Raw genomic sequence first — 16,006 nt, forward strand, 5'->3', positions numbered from 1 at the left:
GAAGAAGAGAGAAGAGCAGAGACGGAAGGAAGAGGGATGGGATGGGATGGGATGGGTGGGCAGGGGGAGGGAGAAGGGTGGGGGGTAGGGGGAGGGGAGAGGGGAGAGGGGAGGGTGGAGGAGAGGGGGAAGGAGAGGGAGAGAGATGGGATGGGGAGAGAGATGGGATGGGGAGAGAGATGGGATGGGGAGGGAGAGGGATGGGGAGGGAGAGGGATGGGGAGGGAGAGGGATGGGGAAGGAGAGGGATGGGGAAGGAGAGGGATGGGGAGGGAGAGGGATGGGGAGGGAGAGGGATGGGTGGGTGGGAGGGAAAGGGGTGGGGAGTGGGAGGGAGAGGGATGGAGGGGTGGGAGGGAGAGGGATGGGAGGAACAGTTGGGTGAAGGAGGGGGAGGGACGTGTGGTGGGGAGGGAGAGGGGAAGAAAGGGACGGGTAGGGGAGGAAGAGAGGATGGGGTGGGGGGAGGGGGAGGGAGAAGGAGAAGAGGGAGTAGGGGGGAGGGAGAAGAGGGGGAGAAGGGAAAGGGGAGGGAGGGGGAAGAGGGAGGGGGAAGAGAGAGGGGGGAGGGGAGGAGGAGGATGGGGAGGGCTAAGGGGGGAGGAGGGAAAGGGGGAGGGAGAAGGGGAGTTGGGGGAAAGGTGGGGGGAGGAGTGAGGGAGGGGGAGGGAGAGGGAGGGATGGAATGGGATGAGTGGGGGAGGGAGGGAGGGAGGGAGAGAGACAGGTGGGGGGAGGGAAGTGTGGAGAGAGGGCTGGGAGAGGGAGGGAGGGGGTGTGGGAGGAGTGAAAGGGAGGGTTGTAAGAGGGAAGGATGAAGAAGGAGGGAGAGAGGGAGAGGAAGTGGGGGATGGAGGGAAAAGAAAGAGTGGGGTGGGGAGTGAGAAGTGGGAAAGGAAAGGGTGGGGGAGGGAGGGAGAAGGAAGAATTGGGTAGGAAAGAAAAGGCAGGAGTTGGTGAGAGGTTGGGGAACAAGTGGGGGAGTGTTGGGGAGCGAGTGGGGGAGGAGTTGGACAGTGGGATTATGGGAGAGAGGAGGTATAGGGGGAGAGATTGAGGAGTGGGAATGGGAGTGGGATTGAAAAAACTGAGAAAGGAGGAAGCAGAGAATGAAAAACAGGAAAACTGGTGGTGAGAGGGAGAAGAAGTAATCAGAGAGGAGAGAGAGATAAACAGAGAGAAAGAAACTAAGAGGAAGAGTGGCAAAGAGATAGACTGAGGGATCAGATAAAGGGATGGACAGCACTGTGGCAAAGAGGGACTGAGAACCAAAAAGAGAGTTATGGTGGGATTTACCTACACAGGAGGGAGAAAGCAGAGGGAAGGGAAAAGGACACATTAAAGAGAGGGAAAGAGGTTGAACAAGATAGAGAAGAGGAGCAATTGGACGTGAAAGCCTGAGATGATGGAAGGTGGCAGGGTAAAAGGCAATTAGAATAAACACTATGAGAAAAAGAGGAAAGAGTGTAGGAACAAGGTCTGAGTGGCAGGGAGGTAATGTGGCAGGGGAAGGCACAGAAAACAGGAGAGACAGAGAGAGCCATCAGTTTATTTAGTCTGCTCTGGATGTAAACCACAATCCTGGAAATGAAAGGAATCTGTAATAAACACCAGCCACACAAGTCCTTCTGGGGAATCAACTCTTAACCTGTTGAGTCATGGAATTCTTGCTTCTCAAATTTATGCGTTGTTGTGTGTGTGTGTGTATGTGTGGATGACAGAGAGAGAAAGATCACTTCATACATGTGGGAATTTTGGCCTCCACATCACCCAACTTCCCATCTTTAAATCTGTCATTGAACTGTGGAGTCCTAACACTGACTCACAGGCACAGTCAAAAGCCAAATGTGTCTCCTAGACAGACTGTAATTCCCCTGCAAGTCGATCCACTCTTCTTTCTTTTACTTCAAAACGATTATAGCTTTCCTCTCCAATTTTCCTCCCTGTCAGTCCTCCTCCCCATCTCCCACAGATTGTTCTCTGACACTGTCCTGCCCTTTCAGTAAGGGTGAAGGCAGGTGTTTAGACCTCCTCATCTGAATACTTAGAAAACCTATTGTTTTCAACGAGGTTGTGGGATCGAGATGGTAGATGGATACCCAGGAATTCAACGTATTTGATCCCAAGTCTTGGTAATTTATGAAAATAACTGGGGCTCTGGAGCAAGTTCCTTTTCACTCAGCAGTGTGTGCCCAGTGTTGAGGTGAGCATGTACTTAGTTGAAACCTGCAGCCTGAGGATTGAAAGTGCTCAGGGTCAATAGAACTATAGCCCCAGGTATCCCTGGCACAATCTAATTTAATGCCAGGTCAGCCTTGAGGAGTCGAACAGCTTCCTCATCCTCCTATGTTCCTATGGCAGCATCAAGAACAAGTGAAAAGTTGTCCAATTTATTTTCAGGGCATTCAGTTCATTGAGTATCAAAATACCCACTTTGCAACAGAACTGCCTCCCAAAAAAAACTGTAAATCTATGTTTTCATGAAATACAGAGGATCCTTTGCAAGATTCTAGTCCTTGGGTAGCACAGTGGCTCAGCTAATAGAGCTGCTGCCTCCCAGCTCCAGTGACCCAGATTCATTCCTGACCTCAGGTGCAGTCTGTGTGGAGTTTCCACATTCTCCCTGTGACCATGCGGGTCTTCTCTGGGTGTCTCTGCTTCCTCTGACATCTCAAAAACATATGATTGGGAGATTAATTGGCTACTGTAAATTGCCCCTTATGTAGGTGGGTGGTAAATCTGGGGGCAGTTGATGGGAATGTGGGGAGAATAGATTACAAAGAAAATTAATGAGGGAGTGGGATTGTCAGTGAGCTGACATGGACTTGATGGGCTGACTGGCCTCCTCGTATAGGAAATATGGAATATGTTTCAGGAGATTTTGGTGGATTTCACTGGATTGAGGAGGAAGAAATCTTGGTAAGCGGGAATCCCTCACACTGGGCATGGTTCTGGATCAATGTCTGGTGGTCAAGGCAGCTTCAGACTTCACAGTCCAATCCCCTCCGATATGAACCCTCCAATCCAAACTGTTCAGGAATACTCCCAAATCCCGGGGATTCAGAGTCATTTTTGTTTTCATGCTTCACCAAGAAGTTGTTCTGTTTGAGCCTTGTGACCTTGCAGATTTGGGCCTAGTTTGTTCTCCTCGCTTTCAATATGAATATTCTGGTCACCCTATTTCCACACATTTGGTGGTTTAAATATGGGAGTTAAAGTCATGGAAAGAAAGAATATAGAAACAGACCCTTCATCCCATCAAGTCAGTGCCAACCATCAACTACCCATTTACATTAATCCTATAGTCATCCCATATTTTTCATCTCCCTGCATTGTGATCTCTCTCCCCAGCTTTTACAACTCACCTACACACTGGGGACAACTTACAGTGGCTAGTTAATCTACAAACCTCCATGTTTTTGTGATCATGGAGGAAACCCATGAGGTCACAGGGAGAACGTGCAAACTCCACTCAGACGGCACCCGAGGTCAGGATTGAACCCGGGTCCAGTCCGGTTTCTGGAAACCCTGACACTGTGAGGCAGCAGCTTTACTAACTGCGCCACTGTGCTACCTAGTCTTCTGGAGGTATACAGGAACCATAAGCTTGGTTGTGTGAATGATGAGCATCTGTGTTGAAATATTCCTTCACATCCTGAGGCAGGAGACCAAGCTAACTAGATTTGCAAATTCTAGTTTTGGCACACTTCCCAGACTTGGTGGGCTTGGGCCCATTGCACATTAAAAAGCTCCTAAATCTCCCCAGCAACGTTAGGACATTCGGACACAGTGGCTCAGTGGTGCCGAGATATTGACCAAGGAAACAAAGTCATTAATCTGCTGGCAGCCATGATTCTTTGAGTAACTCTCGCATCCCTGAATTATACTTATGGGTTTGGGTCCATTTTAGACACATGGGCAGAAAATCCTAAAGTAGGATATCATCTGAAGAAGTTCCCTCTGCCTTTTGGGTATAAATGATTACAAAGAAGAGCAGAGTTTCTCCACGTTGTCCTGCCCAATATCTATCCCTCATTTAATGCCTTTAAAACAGGTTATCTGGTTAACCTTCCTGGCCATTGCTTTTCGTACATTACAATAGTGGCCATCAATGCACCTTTCTTACTGTTGCTTGAGCTCATAATTCAGTACCTCCAATGCAGTATTGAGAGGGTGCAACATTGTTGGAGGAACCACATTTCAGATGAAACATCAGCTAAACAGAGAATATTGATTGATTTCTGTTTGTGAATTCTTTTTTCCTTCTTTCCACCTCCAAGACTGGCGAGAGCAGGGTTGGAGGATACAATCTCAGGTGCCATTTCCTTGGGAAAATCAGAGGTAGCACCAGGCAATGCTGTGGTACATTCACCTCACTCCATATTCTTTCCTGCGCCCACAACCCAGGACATGTACATCCAAATGGTGCTGTCAATCCAGACCCTGGCATTGGTGCTGCCTCCTCATTGGTGGGTGAATCCTAAATCACAATGGCATGATCCGTTCGTATCAGCAACTCAAGGTGTTACCATGGAAACCCTCAGCCTTGAACTTATTGATTGCTGCAATCACATATTTAATTGGGTGTGTGAGGTTATAGCCCACGCTTTTGATTAAATCAGTTTTTAGTATCCATTTTATCCCACCCTTTGTTCTGTGCATTCCCAGGGACTGTTTCTGTTGTGCTCTCCCTGACTGTGCTCTGTGACCTTGCGAGTATGTTGCTGGGAGCTTCAGTTGGACTAATACTGTGCTGAAATTCTAAAAGTTCTTTTTTTTCAAAAATGAAATAATTATATCAAAATTGTCATTAATTTTGCTGCCAAATTGCTCACACAAATCCTCAGAAGGTTAACAAAACAGTACAGGGTGGAGAGCTGCACCTGTCCAAACACAACAAATGTTCTGGCAGCTGCAAGAGGTGCTGGCATACTGTAGAGTATCGGATTCACTCGACGTGTTTTGGGGGGTGTGGGGGGGGGAACGAGATGGGGAGAGGGAGCAGAGAAGGAGGCACAGATTGGGACATTGATGGAGCCAGGGAGAGAGAAGCAGAAAAAGAGGAAAAGGGAATGAGAAAGCAGCAAGGGTAGCCAGAAGAGAGAGGCAGACAGGCAGAAAAGGAACAGAGAGAGGGAGGCAGACATGCATAAAAAGGCAGACAGACACAGAAAAATGAGAAAGGGAAAGGCAGAGAAAGAGCAAAGTTCTGTTTTCATAGTGTGAGCAGTAATTTGACAGAGTGGAGTGCAGAAATCATCTGACTAGCATTTAATTGATTTACACTGAATGAAAATCAGGCAATCCACTCTACTAAGTTACTGCCCATATGGTTTAAATGAAAATTTATCCCGGAGTGAGAACCAGTTGGGAGAGACAGACAGGCAGGTGGAGAGTGGGACGGAGTTGGGAAGAGAAAGGAAGAATGGGCGAAATGGAGACGGAGTTGAAGTTGAAACAATAGAAGTAAAAGGTGACATAATAGAGGACTCAGCTGTGGGCATTGCTGGAGATTAATGTGGTTGCATGCTGTCACTGGGACTTTCCTTGTACCATTTCTCATTCCAACAGAGGAAATATCATCAAACAAAATGAAACACTTGAGCAATACGAGGGGGATTTGGACAGATGATCAGAAGCTTAGTCACAGAAATTTTTTAAGGAGAAACTTAAGGAAAGAGTGAGAGGTGAAGAGGATTGGGGAGAGAATTTCAAGCAGCAGAATTCACAGCATCAGAGTAAGAAGAATCAGGATTTACAAAGACAGGATAGGGGCCTTTTACTATGCTAAAGGTACCACATAAGTGCATGTTGTTGCTGTTGTAATTGGAATATTTAATTGGCAAAAGTTTATCAACTGTCATTTCAATACCACCAGGTCTGAGGTCACAGAGTCAATCATACAGTACAGAAATGGATCCTTCAGCCCTCCATGTCTATAACGATTGTTTTTCCCATGTATACTAATCCCATTTATCTGCATTAGGTCCGTAATCATCTTTGCCTTGGTTATGAAGTGCCCGTCTAAATGCATCTTAAACATAGTCATTGTATCTGATTCCAACACCTCTATTTCCTGCTGTAACTTGCCTCACTATCCACAACACCACCATTTTTTTTGTCATCTGCAAACTTACTAGTCATACATCCTACATTTATATCCTAGTTGTTAATTTATATCATAAACAACAAAGGTCCCAACGCCAATATCTGTGGTCCATTTTTGTTAGTTGAATGGTTTGAAGTTGAACTATATGATCTGAATTTGGTGACACAAGGGACTGCAAATGCTGGAAATCTGGAGCGACGCATAAAAAGCTGGAAGAACTCAGCAGGTGACTCCTGCTGAAGGGTCTTGACCCGAAAAGTCGACTATCCGTTTCCCTCCATGGATGCTGCCTGACCTGCTGAGTTCCTCCAGAATTTTGTGTGTTGGAGCTAGATTTGGTGTTAGCTTATCCATGAAAAATACTTCTCCCTAATTAATCAAATAAAATAAATGTCAATGAAGTCAGTGTTTAAACACAGATGAATTAGTTTCATATAATGTTTTCATGTCTTCTTCACTCATATTGCCCCATGCTTGTCCAGCCTTTCAATGTAGCAATGAGAGGGTCATGACACTGAAGTTAAATCTAACCAAACTCACTAAAGCCTGTACCCTCAGCTAATATGCAACTTTACACACAACAGGGGAAATATAAGATGCAACCAGAAATACACACGAAAAGGGCCTTGAAGTAGACCACTGTCAATCATTCAGTGTTGTCAGATTCATATATTTGCTTAAAATGTAGTTCAAAAATGGAAATACCCACAAGAGTTGGGAATACCAATGAGAGAGCGGAGAACCCTTGTGGGATTCTGTCACTATTCATGGGAACAAGTGTAAGGGTGGCTTATGAATAAGAAAAATACACTGGGCTGAATATCTCTTCTGCATGTGGGATAATGGTGTTTTGCACTTCTGCTGAATTCCTGCCCCTTTTAGTAGAAGATCTTTTGTAGAGGCAGCTTAACCTCTATATCTACTGGCAGGATAAGTGAATCAATGTCAATGTCCTCCACCAGGTCAAGTTCCTCAGCATCAAGGCCCTAATTACACCTAGTTTGCTTCAATGGGTAGGCCACATCGTTTGCATACCTATCACCAGACTCCTGAAACAGACACTCTATTCTGAGCTCTGTCATGGCAAGAGAAACATGTTGGAGGTATCATTCTCAAGATTTGCTGAATTTTGATGTTCACTTATTGTTTAATACTAAATCTCTTGAAAGAATATAATATCCCTCCGACTCATGGGAACTGCTGGCCTATGATTGATCCAAGTAGAGAAGGAGCATCCAGGATGGCCCTTGAAAACCTTGTCCTTTCCTTGGGAATGCGCAGAAGTCTCCTGAAAATAGCAGAAGGAGGACATCCTATACTATGTACCCACCTTCTCCATCGGTGGTAAAGTTAACAGGTCCCACCCGGGCCTCAACAACTTCTTCAGAACATGCAGACCAGAATAGAAGCGAGTTGTCTCTGACCTGAGTGACCACTTCAGAAACAGTAAGGTATACTGTATCCACAGGATTAGAGTTTCACATTTGGCTGCAACCGGAAATCAAGTAAATGCTCTCAAAACTGGGTTGGTTGGGTTACAGTTATTCTTTGCTAAAGATCATTTGCATAATCACAGAAGTTAAAGTTTTCATCCAGCCAGTCCAATGGGCAGTGTAATGGAATGCAATAATTTCACTGTTTTTCTTTCTATTAAAATGTAATTCTTGATATATGTAAGTGTATTAGCTTGGTGAATTTTTATTAAAATGAGCAAGATGGGTTCATTATAAAATAAGTATTTTTAATCAGTGTCTGCTCCAACAACCAATCGAAAATTACTGAAAATCACTCAGGAAACTGACACTGTCATTTATTGGTGTACTCTCATCAGTAAATGAAATACTTTTTAAATGGAAAATGTTTTAAAACTTGTTACCAGAATCTTTGTATTTAAGAAAACAAACGCAAATTGAAATGCTGTGGCATTCAGAAACCACATCGCATTTTCATCATATTCATCTATATCAAACGTGACCACTTCACTCCAAGACTTGTCAAGTTACACTGTGCCAGGCCTCACACTGCTGCATCGAAGCTTTAGTCTGTAATTTTAGCTACTTCTCAAAACATAAAACCTCTTAAATGGAGAGCATAACTTTGAAGTTCCAACTCAGTTTTTAAACACAAATGAGGAAAACGGTACATTACGAACAAATGGCTTAATATGGAGTCATACAGTGTGGAAACATGCTGAAAAGCCAAGTCCAAGCCAAGCTTCAAATACCCATTTGTTCTAATCTCATTTTACTTTCCCCACATTCTTCACAGTTTCTACTACTCCCCTACACACTCGGTGCAATTTACAGTGGTCAATTAACTGACCAACTTGCAGGTCTTTGGGATGTGGGAGGAAACCCACATAGCCACAGGGAGAACATGCAAACTCCAAACAGACAGCAACCAAGGTCAGGATTGAATTCGGAGCTGTGAAACAACAATTCTACTAGTTGCGCTTCTCTGCCACCCTGCTCTGTCATTTCCAGTTGACAATCCCCAATGATCTCTTGTGGCAAGTAGACAAGGGAGTATTGATAGTGTGATTCTTAGCAAACTGAGGACTTCATAGGGAATGCATTCAGTGAACTAGCATGTTCACCTTACATTGTCCATTTACCATTAATGATGTGAAGATATGGATTGGATCGTTTCCCAGTGGAATTGAGTCCTGCTGATATCTGCTGATCTCCAGTATTTTCCTTTTGCAACTTACTCATCAGAGTCCCATGAGCAAAAGGCACATTCTTAGGGATTCCTATAGTAAGCTAACAGAATCTAAGCTAACAGAAGTGTGTGTGATGTTGAACTGAGTAGTACAACTCCAGGGCAAGGATCTAATTTTCCAAAGAATAATATTCACGCATACAGTATTTGACCTATTTTACTAACACACATGCATTTAGCTTCTGAAACATTAGTTCCAGTGCTATTTTTTCTTTTCATGTGATTTAGCATTAACTCCTGGGCCATGCACTGAATACAGAACAAAGATAACACTCGACTCCTGATAAACACTTTCGTTAGAATTCCATTAATCTGAAATGTTATTTGTGTTTCTCTCTGCACAGATGCTGTCTGACGGCTGAGTACTTCCGGCATCTACAGTTTTTGCCTTACAATTCACTCCCCTTTGGTACCACGTTGCTTGTGCCTGTCTCAGAGTCAGCTCTTGTACAGTAAGCAGTGGGTTAAAGGAAACTATTTTAACTTCCACCTGTAACTCTATGGCCTGTGTGTGTCCATTGTCAGCTTCCTGTATTGTAAGCTTTAGTTAAAAGGAAATGATTTGCTCTAATTTGGTACTGCACTATTCATGTGTTACTCAAATTCAGCACCTGAATACATTCAGCACACATTGCTGATGGACTTCTGATGTGGTCTTCAGCTCCTGTGTGTTGTGCTGATCAGCCCTGTTTACAGTTAATGTTGTATGATACAGACCTGGACTGTTTGCTGTTGCTTCTCATTCGTAGTCGGAGAGTTGAGGCCTGTTGCTTGATGAAGTAAAAGCTGTCTCGCTGCTTGAAGGGCCTGCAGTGAAAGAAGGAGAAAGACGAGAAATGAGAAAAATCTGTTGATCCACAAATCCGTTATTCCATAGATGTACAAAGACTGGGTGGTCAAATATTAATTGGGAGATTGCAGCCAACACTTCTGCATGCATTCTTCTGACAGTCACATCTGTGTCTGGCCATTCACATCTGGCATCTCTGATCATTCACATCTGTATCTGACCATCCACATCTGGCAAATATGACCACTACACTGCTTTTTCTGGATTGCTGCCACTTCACAGTAGCACAGGGAAAGTATCACAGGGAAAGTATCACAAAATGCAACTCTCACTTTTTTAGATACAATCTATGATAATATTTGGCAAATTAGGTGTACACTCAGCACCCAAGTTGACTGCCATAACTCAATAATTTTTTTTGCCAAAAGTCTCAGTTTTGTAGTATCCTGCCAAATGATGGAATGAATCATTCTACCCCAAGAAAATATTTAAGGTGTAACCCTTCATCTCCCACTGTGGGTCTATACTGTGCAGAATATGATAGCCTTGGGTTCCAGCCTTCTCTTGAGTTGTTGATACCAGCTCTGGACACCTTTAGCAAACATTATCCAAAATCATCCACAGTTAAAAACACAATGATGTTGGAGGAACTCAGCAGGCCAGGCAGCATCCGTGGAGAAAAGCAGGTGGTTAACATTTAGGGTCAGGACCCTTCTTCAGGAGTGAAGATAGGAAAAGAGGAAGCCCAATATATAGGGGGGAAAAGCAGAGCAGTGATAGGTGGACAAAAGAGGGGAGGCAGGGTGGGCACAAGGTGGTGATAGGTACATGCAGGTAAGAGATAGTGAGAGGCAGGTACGGGGGAGGAGGGGAGAGCAGAAAGGATATCCACAGTTATCCTTGAATAGGGCAGGAGAGGAAAACCCTCCAGTGATCCATGCCTAGTTTGTAGGAAACCGATATCTAACACTCAAATACCCATTAAACTAATGTCAGTATGCAACTTGGTCCTAAATGGCACCTTTAATGTAGAAAAAAAACAGCCCTACGAAAGGACATGACAGGGGTTTAATCAGACAGAATGGATATCCAGCCAAAGAAGATGGCAGGAGGAGTTGTTTGAAGGTTGAGTGTTTAAGGTAGATCCTAACTGGGTAAAAGGACACGAAGAGAAAGGGGAATTCCTGGGAGAAAATAGAAATAGTCATCAGGAGCAAACCTGAGAAGAATAAATCAAATTTCTGAGGAAATGAAACTGATGGTAATAAAAGACTGTGGTTCAGTTCCAAGTTGGTGATGGTTCCTGTTCCAGGTGCAGTCAATTCAACACAACAGTAACAATTTCAATGTAAATGGCACCTTTGATATAGCAGAAACATCCCAAGTTGTTTCAGGTTACAGGTTATCAAACAACAATTGATACAAAGTCACTTAAGGATATATTAGGGCTGTTGACTAAATAAATAAGATTTCAGGAGTTACTTAATGGAGGACAGACAGATGGGGAGGTACATAAGAAAGGAATTCCAGAGTTTAGGACCTTTCCAGCTGATGGAGATGATTAGGAGGACAGAATTAGATGAGAGTAAATATCTTGGCTGTGGGTGATTACAGAGATGAAAAAGGCTGAGGCCATGAAGGGGTTCAAACAGTACAAACATTTCTAATCAGGTATTATTTAAACAGGAACCAATCTGGGTCATCAGGGACAAAGGTGATGGGTGAAAAGGACTTAGTGTGAGTTGGGATACAGCTGTTAGAGTTTTTTCATGGCTTTACTTTCATTATCTCCTTCATCAAGTTCAGATAAAGAAGCCTTGAAGAAAACAGGTCAGATTAAAGAGCTCTCAGGTCAGTCAGAAAACAACAAAAAAATGACAATTCATTTAGAAATCAATTACAATCTAAGTTTTGCATTAATATAGCAGGACATAGCACATTCTATATGCAACTTGAACATAAATATAAAAATGTTATTTTTTGTTATATTGACATGTTTATGCCATAGGGACTACTACAGTATTTCAAAGATTCAATTGACCTGTTTCTAAGCAGGGTCAAAGATTTTCTAAGGTAACTGGGATATCAAGTTATGCACACTGGAATCATTGGTTCTTAGCATACAGATAGAATACAGCTTCCTACCATGTTATAGGCACCGTCATGCTGAAACCCATAAAAATGCAAAATAATTCATTTCTGGAGGATTAGACCTGCAAAGTAATGATCACTAAATGATGGTAATACCTTGGTTAGGTCAGACAGAGGACTACACATGGTTTTGGTTTCCAGATTAAAAATGGCTGTAGAGGAAATGGAGAAGGTAGAAACTTGATTTGCAAAACCAATTGGTTCTAACCTTTCAGGAAAGGCTTACCAGGTTGGGATCAGTTTCTTGAGAAAAGGGACGTTAAAGGATAACCAGATAAGGACCTTTAAAGTTATGTAAGTAAAGAAGATAGTTCCATGTGTAGATAGCCACAAACAAATCCACATGAAAGTCGAGAGAAGCTGTTCAACCCAGAGGGTTTTGGAAATGTGGAGCTTGTTGTCACAAGGAAAAGCTGAAGCAAAGAACACAGATGTTTTTAAGAGAAAGCTGAATAAACACAAAAAAAGCAGAAAAAATGCTGATAAGAATGTTTGAAATAATGTGGGAGGAGACTATTGCAAAACTTGGACAACAGAACTGACCAGTTATGCCAATGATATAGTTCTGTGTTTCAAATTTTATGTCGGTTTAGTGCAAAATTCAGACCTTTAAATAGACTTATGCATGTAAATTAAAGCCTATTGCACATCACTGGACTCCCTTCAGTGTCATTACAGAGAATTCACCTCATCCATGAGCTTTAGCGAAAAATAGAAGTTGTGAAAGGAGTAGATAATTCTTGCAGTGGCCGGTGTGCGTAGAATGGAAACCATGTTGCCAAACAAAATGGAATAATGGGACACTCTGCCCAGATTTATCTGGAGGAATCCTACAGTACATTGGAGTGTGGGTCTGCTGCGTGATGCACAACCACAGCAGCATGACGACAGAGCTTTTATCAGTAGCCACAATACTTGGTCTGCCGAAACTCCCAGCCAGTTAGTACTGGCTGCATGTTGTAATCATTATCAGTACAAGGCGGCTTAATCTCAAATAAGGAATAAGGATTTGGACTGATTTGGTGTCTTTCATAAACTCAGTTCATCCCAAAGTCCTTTACAGTCAGTGCAGGAGTTTAAAAACGTAACCAACTTTGCAACACAGCCAGATTTTGCACAGCAAGGTCCCACAAACAGTAATGATTTAATAACCAGATAATTGTTTTTGATGGAGAGACAAATATTAGAGGAAGGATATCCAGAGAACTCCCCTGTTCTTCCACAATGAATAGTTGTTGGATTTTTCATCTTCACTTGAAAAGCAGATGAGGCCATTATAGTACACAAGGTTCTACATCTAGGTCTGTCTTCTATCTGCATAAAGGATTCAGGAATCCAATGTAATTTGGTCACATTTGTGGTTGTTGCTAAGCTTGGGAAAACTTGTTTGTTGATGCTGGCTAAAAGTCATTAAAAGGTTCAATAGGGAATCTAATTGGCAGAACTGATGCAGTTCATTAGAGATAAGTGCAAAGTTTAACAAAGGATAAAATGTATTTGGTAAGGGGTGCTGAACCAATTAGCGGAAAGGCTGAGAGAGATCTAGAAGAGATAGGAGGTTTCACACCTTCAGTTATTGTGGATTCATGATTAATAAGGGCAAAAAGGAAAGCAGGAAAACACTTGCATTCCTATAGCACCTTACATGGCCTGAGGTCATCCCTAAGCACTTTACAGCCAATTAAATAGCTTTGAATTGTAGTCACTTTTGTAATGATGGAAAACAGCTGAGCTAGTTCAGTAGCGTACAGATCTGCGGTTGCTAAACTGTAGCTGTGTTCTGATCAGGTGCCAGTTAGAATAACAATTTATCACTGAGACACTGAGATAATGTTCAAGCCCCTGGGAAGGGCAGAGTGAAGGCCACAAGGCTTAACCCAACCTTTAGGAGGGTTGGGGTTGTGAGAAAAGGGTTGGAAAATTCAGTAATTTTAAACCTTGAAGGAAGCCAGATGAGAAGACTTTGTCAAAGTATGTTGGATATTGAGCACAGTAGGCAAGATGAATCCTCAAACAATATTATTCCAAGTTCAGACCAAACAAGGGCACACATTGGAAAAAAGTGAGAAGAGGAGTGAACCCTGGTAAGAAAGAGGAATCGGTCATGACATTGATGAAGGGGCATGGGCATCACTGGAGAGAAGAGTGAGCTAGCCTCCCCTATAATTGGTCTTATCTTTGCAAATTTACACATTGCTCAATATTGTCTATTTTTTAAAAAAAATTAATGGAGGCAACCCCATTTTAGAAAAAGCCCGTGACTCAGTGATTGCAACAAGACTTACTCCTGTAAATCAGAGACCCTTAAAAATCAGTGATGTGTGAAGGTTTACAACATCAAAGGTCCAACTCTTGGCTGTTTTCTCCCCTTTCTCTCACAGGGTCCCTTAAGTCAGTAATAAAAAGCAAACCTTTAAAATGATTTGTTCAAATGTGGCTTCAAGAAGTAAATAATAAAAAAAAGGTTTGGAACATACTGACAGAAATAAAACTCCCAGCATTCTACCCACAATCTTATGGCCTCCCAGCTGCCCACTCATTTTAAATCATTTTAAAATTCAATTTGTACTTTAATGGTCTCAGATTTATCCCTTCCCCCTCCATCAACCGGCCTTCACCTCACCTCTCCTGTCTCTTTCAGTACAGTGGGTAGGCCAGGAACTTTCAGTACCACACAGAGACATCATTCTCCATGCCCCAACAATACTGACAGCTACCAGCCCAGATCTGTTTTCACAGTACAGCTATACTATCCCCAGACTCCACTCTAAATCCCAATCCTGATTGTTTAATCCAACTCTAATCTAATGGTTAACACAAGCCTAAATGGTTACATTATAACCCTAATTTAACTCTTAACTCTGAATCCTAAATCTAAACACTCCAACTCTCAGCCTGAATTCCAGTGTAATCTTTACTTAATTATAGTCCTAAAACTGAAATGTTACCTTATCAAAAATTTTAAATTTTAATAACTTTCAACCCTAATTATTGACCTCAAATTTTAATTTTAACTTCCTAACATTAAGGCAACCCTTACTCCTATCTCTGATCTTAATATCAACCATAAAACACAAACCCAAATTCTAACATCCTAGCCCTAACGTCCAAAATGCAGATTAGCCATGATCTAATTGACTGGCAGTGCCAGTTCAAAGGGCTCAAAGACCATGTCCTGTTTCTGTTTCCTCTATTGAGTGCCAGCCCAGAGTTTGGCAGTAATGGGTGCTGGAGCATAGCCGAGACTGCGCTACTGCTGCTGCAGGAGCCAGCAACCACCCAAAGGAGCTGTATTTATAAGGATCTTCAAGAGGCACAAGTGCTGCCAGTAGTTGAGGTGAAGTGAGCTGTTAGATGCCACCCATCTATAATTTTACTCTGAGCTTATAGTCCACTCATTCTGTCCAGCAATGTGGTTATTGGATTACTTGCATGTTTGTAACTTTGCTTTACTCTGGGAAAAGCCTGTAAACTGGCAAATGGAATTTACGTGCAGAGATCTAAAATACTCTGCCTCTAAAATCAGATGCATGTTCACTTGCTTCATGACCAGGGTGTACAAATTACTTACAATTTACAAATATAATTTCTTGCCCTTTCCTATTTTCCTAACTCTGCTGGCAAGGACAAATTCCAGAGAATTTATTCTGTTTAAACTTCCTCATTTGATAACTTTATCTTAGGAAACAAACTGACAAACTTTGCCTTTACATTTGTAAGGTAAAAAATAGGAGACCAAAACTGGGCAGTACCTCAGGTGCAGACTCATCAAAGTCCTGCAAAGTTTCTGCAAAACATTCTCAGCTTTGGATTCCATTCCCTTTGAATTTAAGGCCAAAATTCTATTTACCTTCTTAATTGTTTACCGTACCTGCATGCTAACTTTCTGTGTTCCTTGCATGTGACCCTTAAGATGAGCAGTGTCAAGTAGTAGTCTCACACAAGTGAAATAATGCTCTGCTATTCTGTTCTTCCAAAGTGGATAACTTCACATTTCACCTCAGAGTACTCCATCTGTCGTCTTTATGCCCAATCACTTAACCTGCTTATATCTCTTTGCCCTTCATACAACTTACCTTTGAATGAATTTTTGTGTTAATCCCTTCACATGTATCATAAATATAGGTTGCAAATACCCAAGGCCCCAGCACTGATCCTGGTTGGTACCTCAAGCTACAGCTTACCAATTTATAAATTACTTGTTTATTCTTACCCCTTGTTTTCAATCTGTTAAC

At 42.5% G+C, this 16,006-nt stretch overlaps 1 protein-coding gene across 2 annotated transcripts in view; it reads right to left on the reverse strand.

The window, feature by feature from the left end:
• foxp4 (forkhead box P4) overlaps positions 1-16,006 on the reverse strand; it is a 310,618-nt gene that overhangs the window by 144,525 nt on the left and 150,087 nt on the right. For both annotated transcript variants that reach the window (XM_052034375.1, XM_052034376.1), the window contains exon 3: positions 9,548-9,637. In XM_052034375.1, coding sequence (XP_051890335.1) covers positions 9,548-9,637 — 90 coding nt within the window. The remainder of the gene's footprint in view (positions 1-9,547; positions 9,638-16,006) is intronic.

The sequence above is a fragment of the Pristis pectinata genome, chromosome 20 (assembly GCF_009764475.1).
Source record: "Pristis pectinata isolate sPriPec2 chromosome 20, sPriPec2.1.pri, whole genome shotgun sequence".
Taxonomy (NCBI): Eukaryota; Metazoa; Chordata; class Chondrichthyes; order Rhinopristiformes; family Pristidae; genus Pristis; species Pristis pectinata.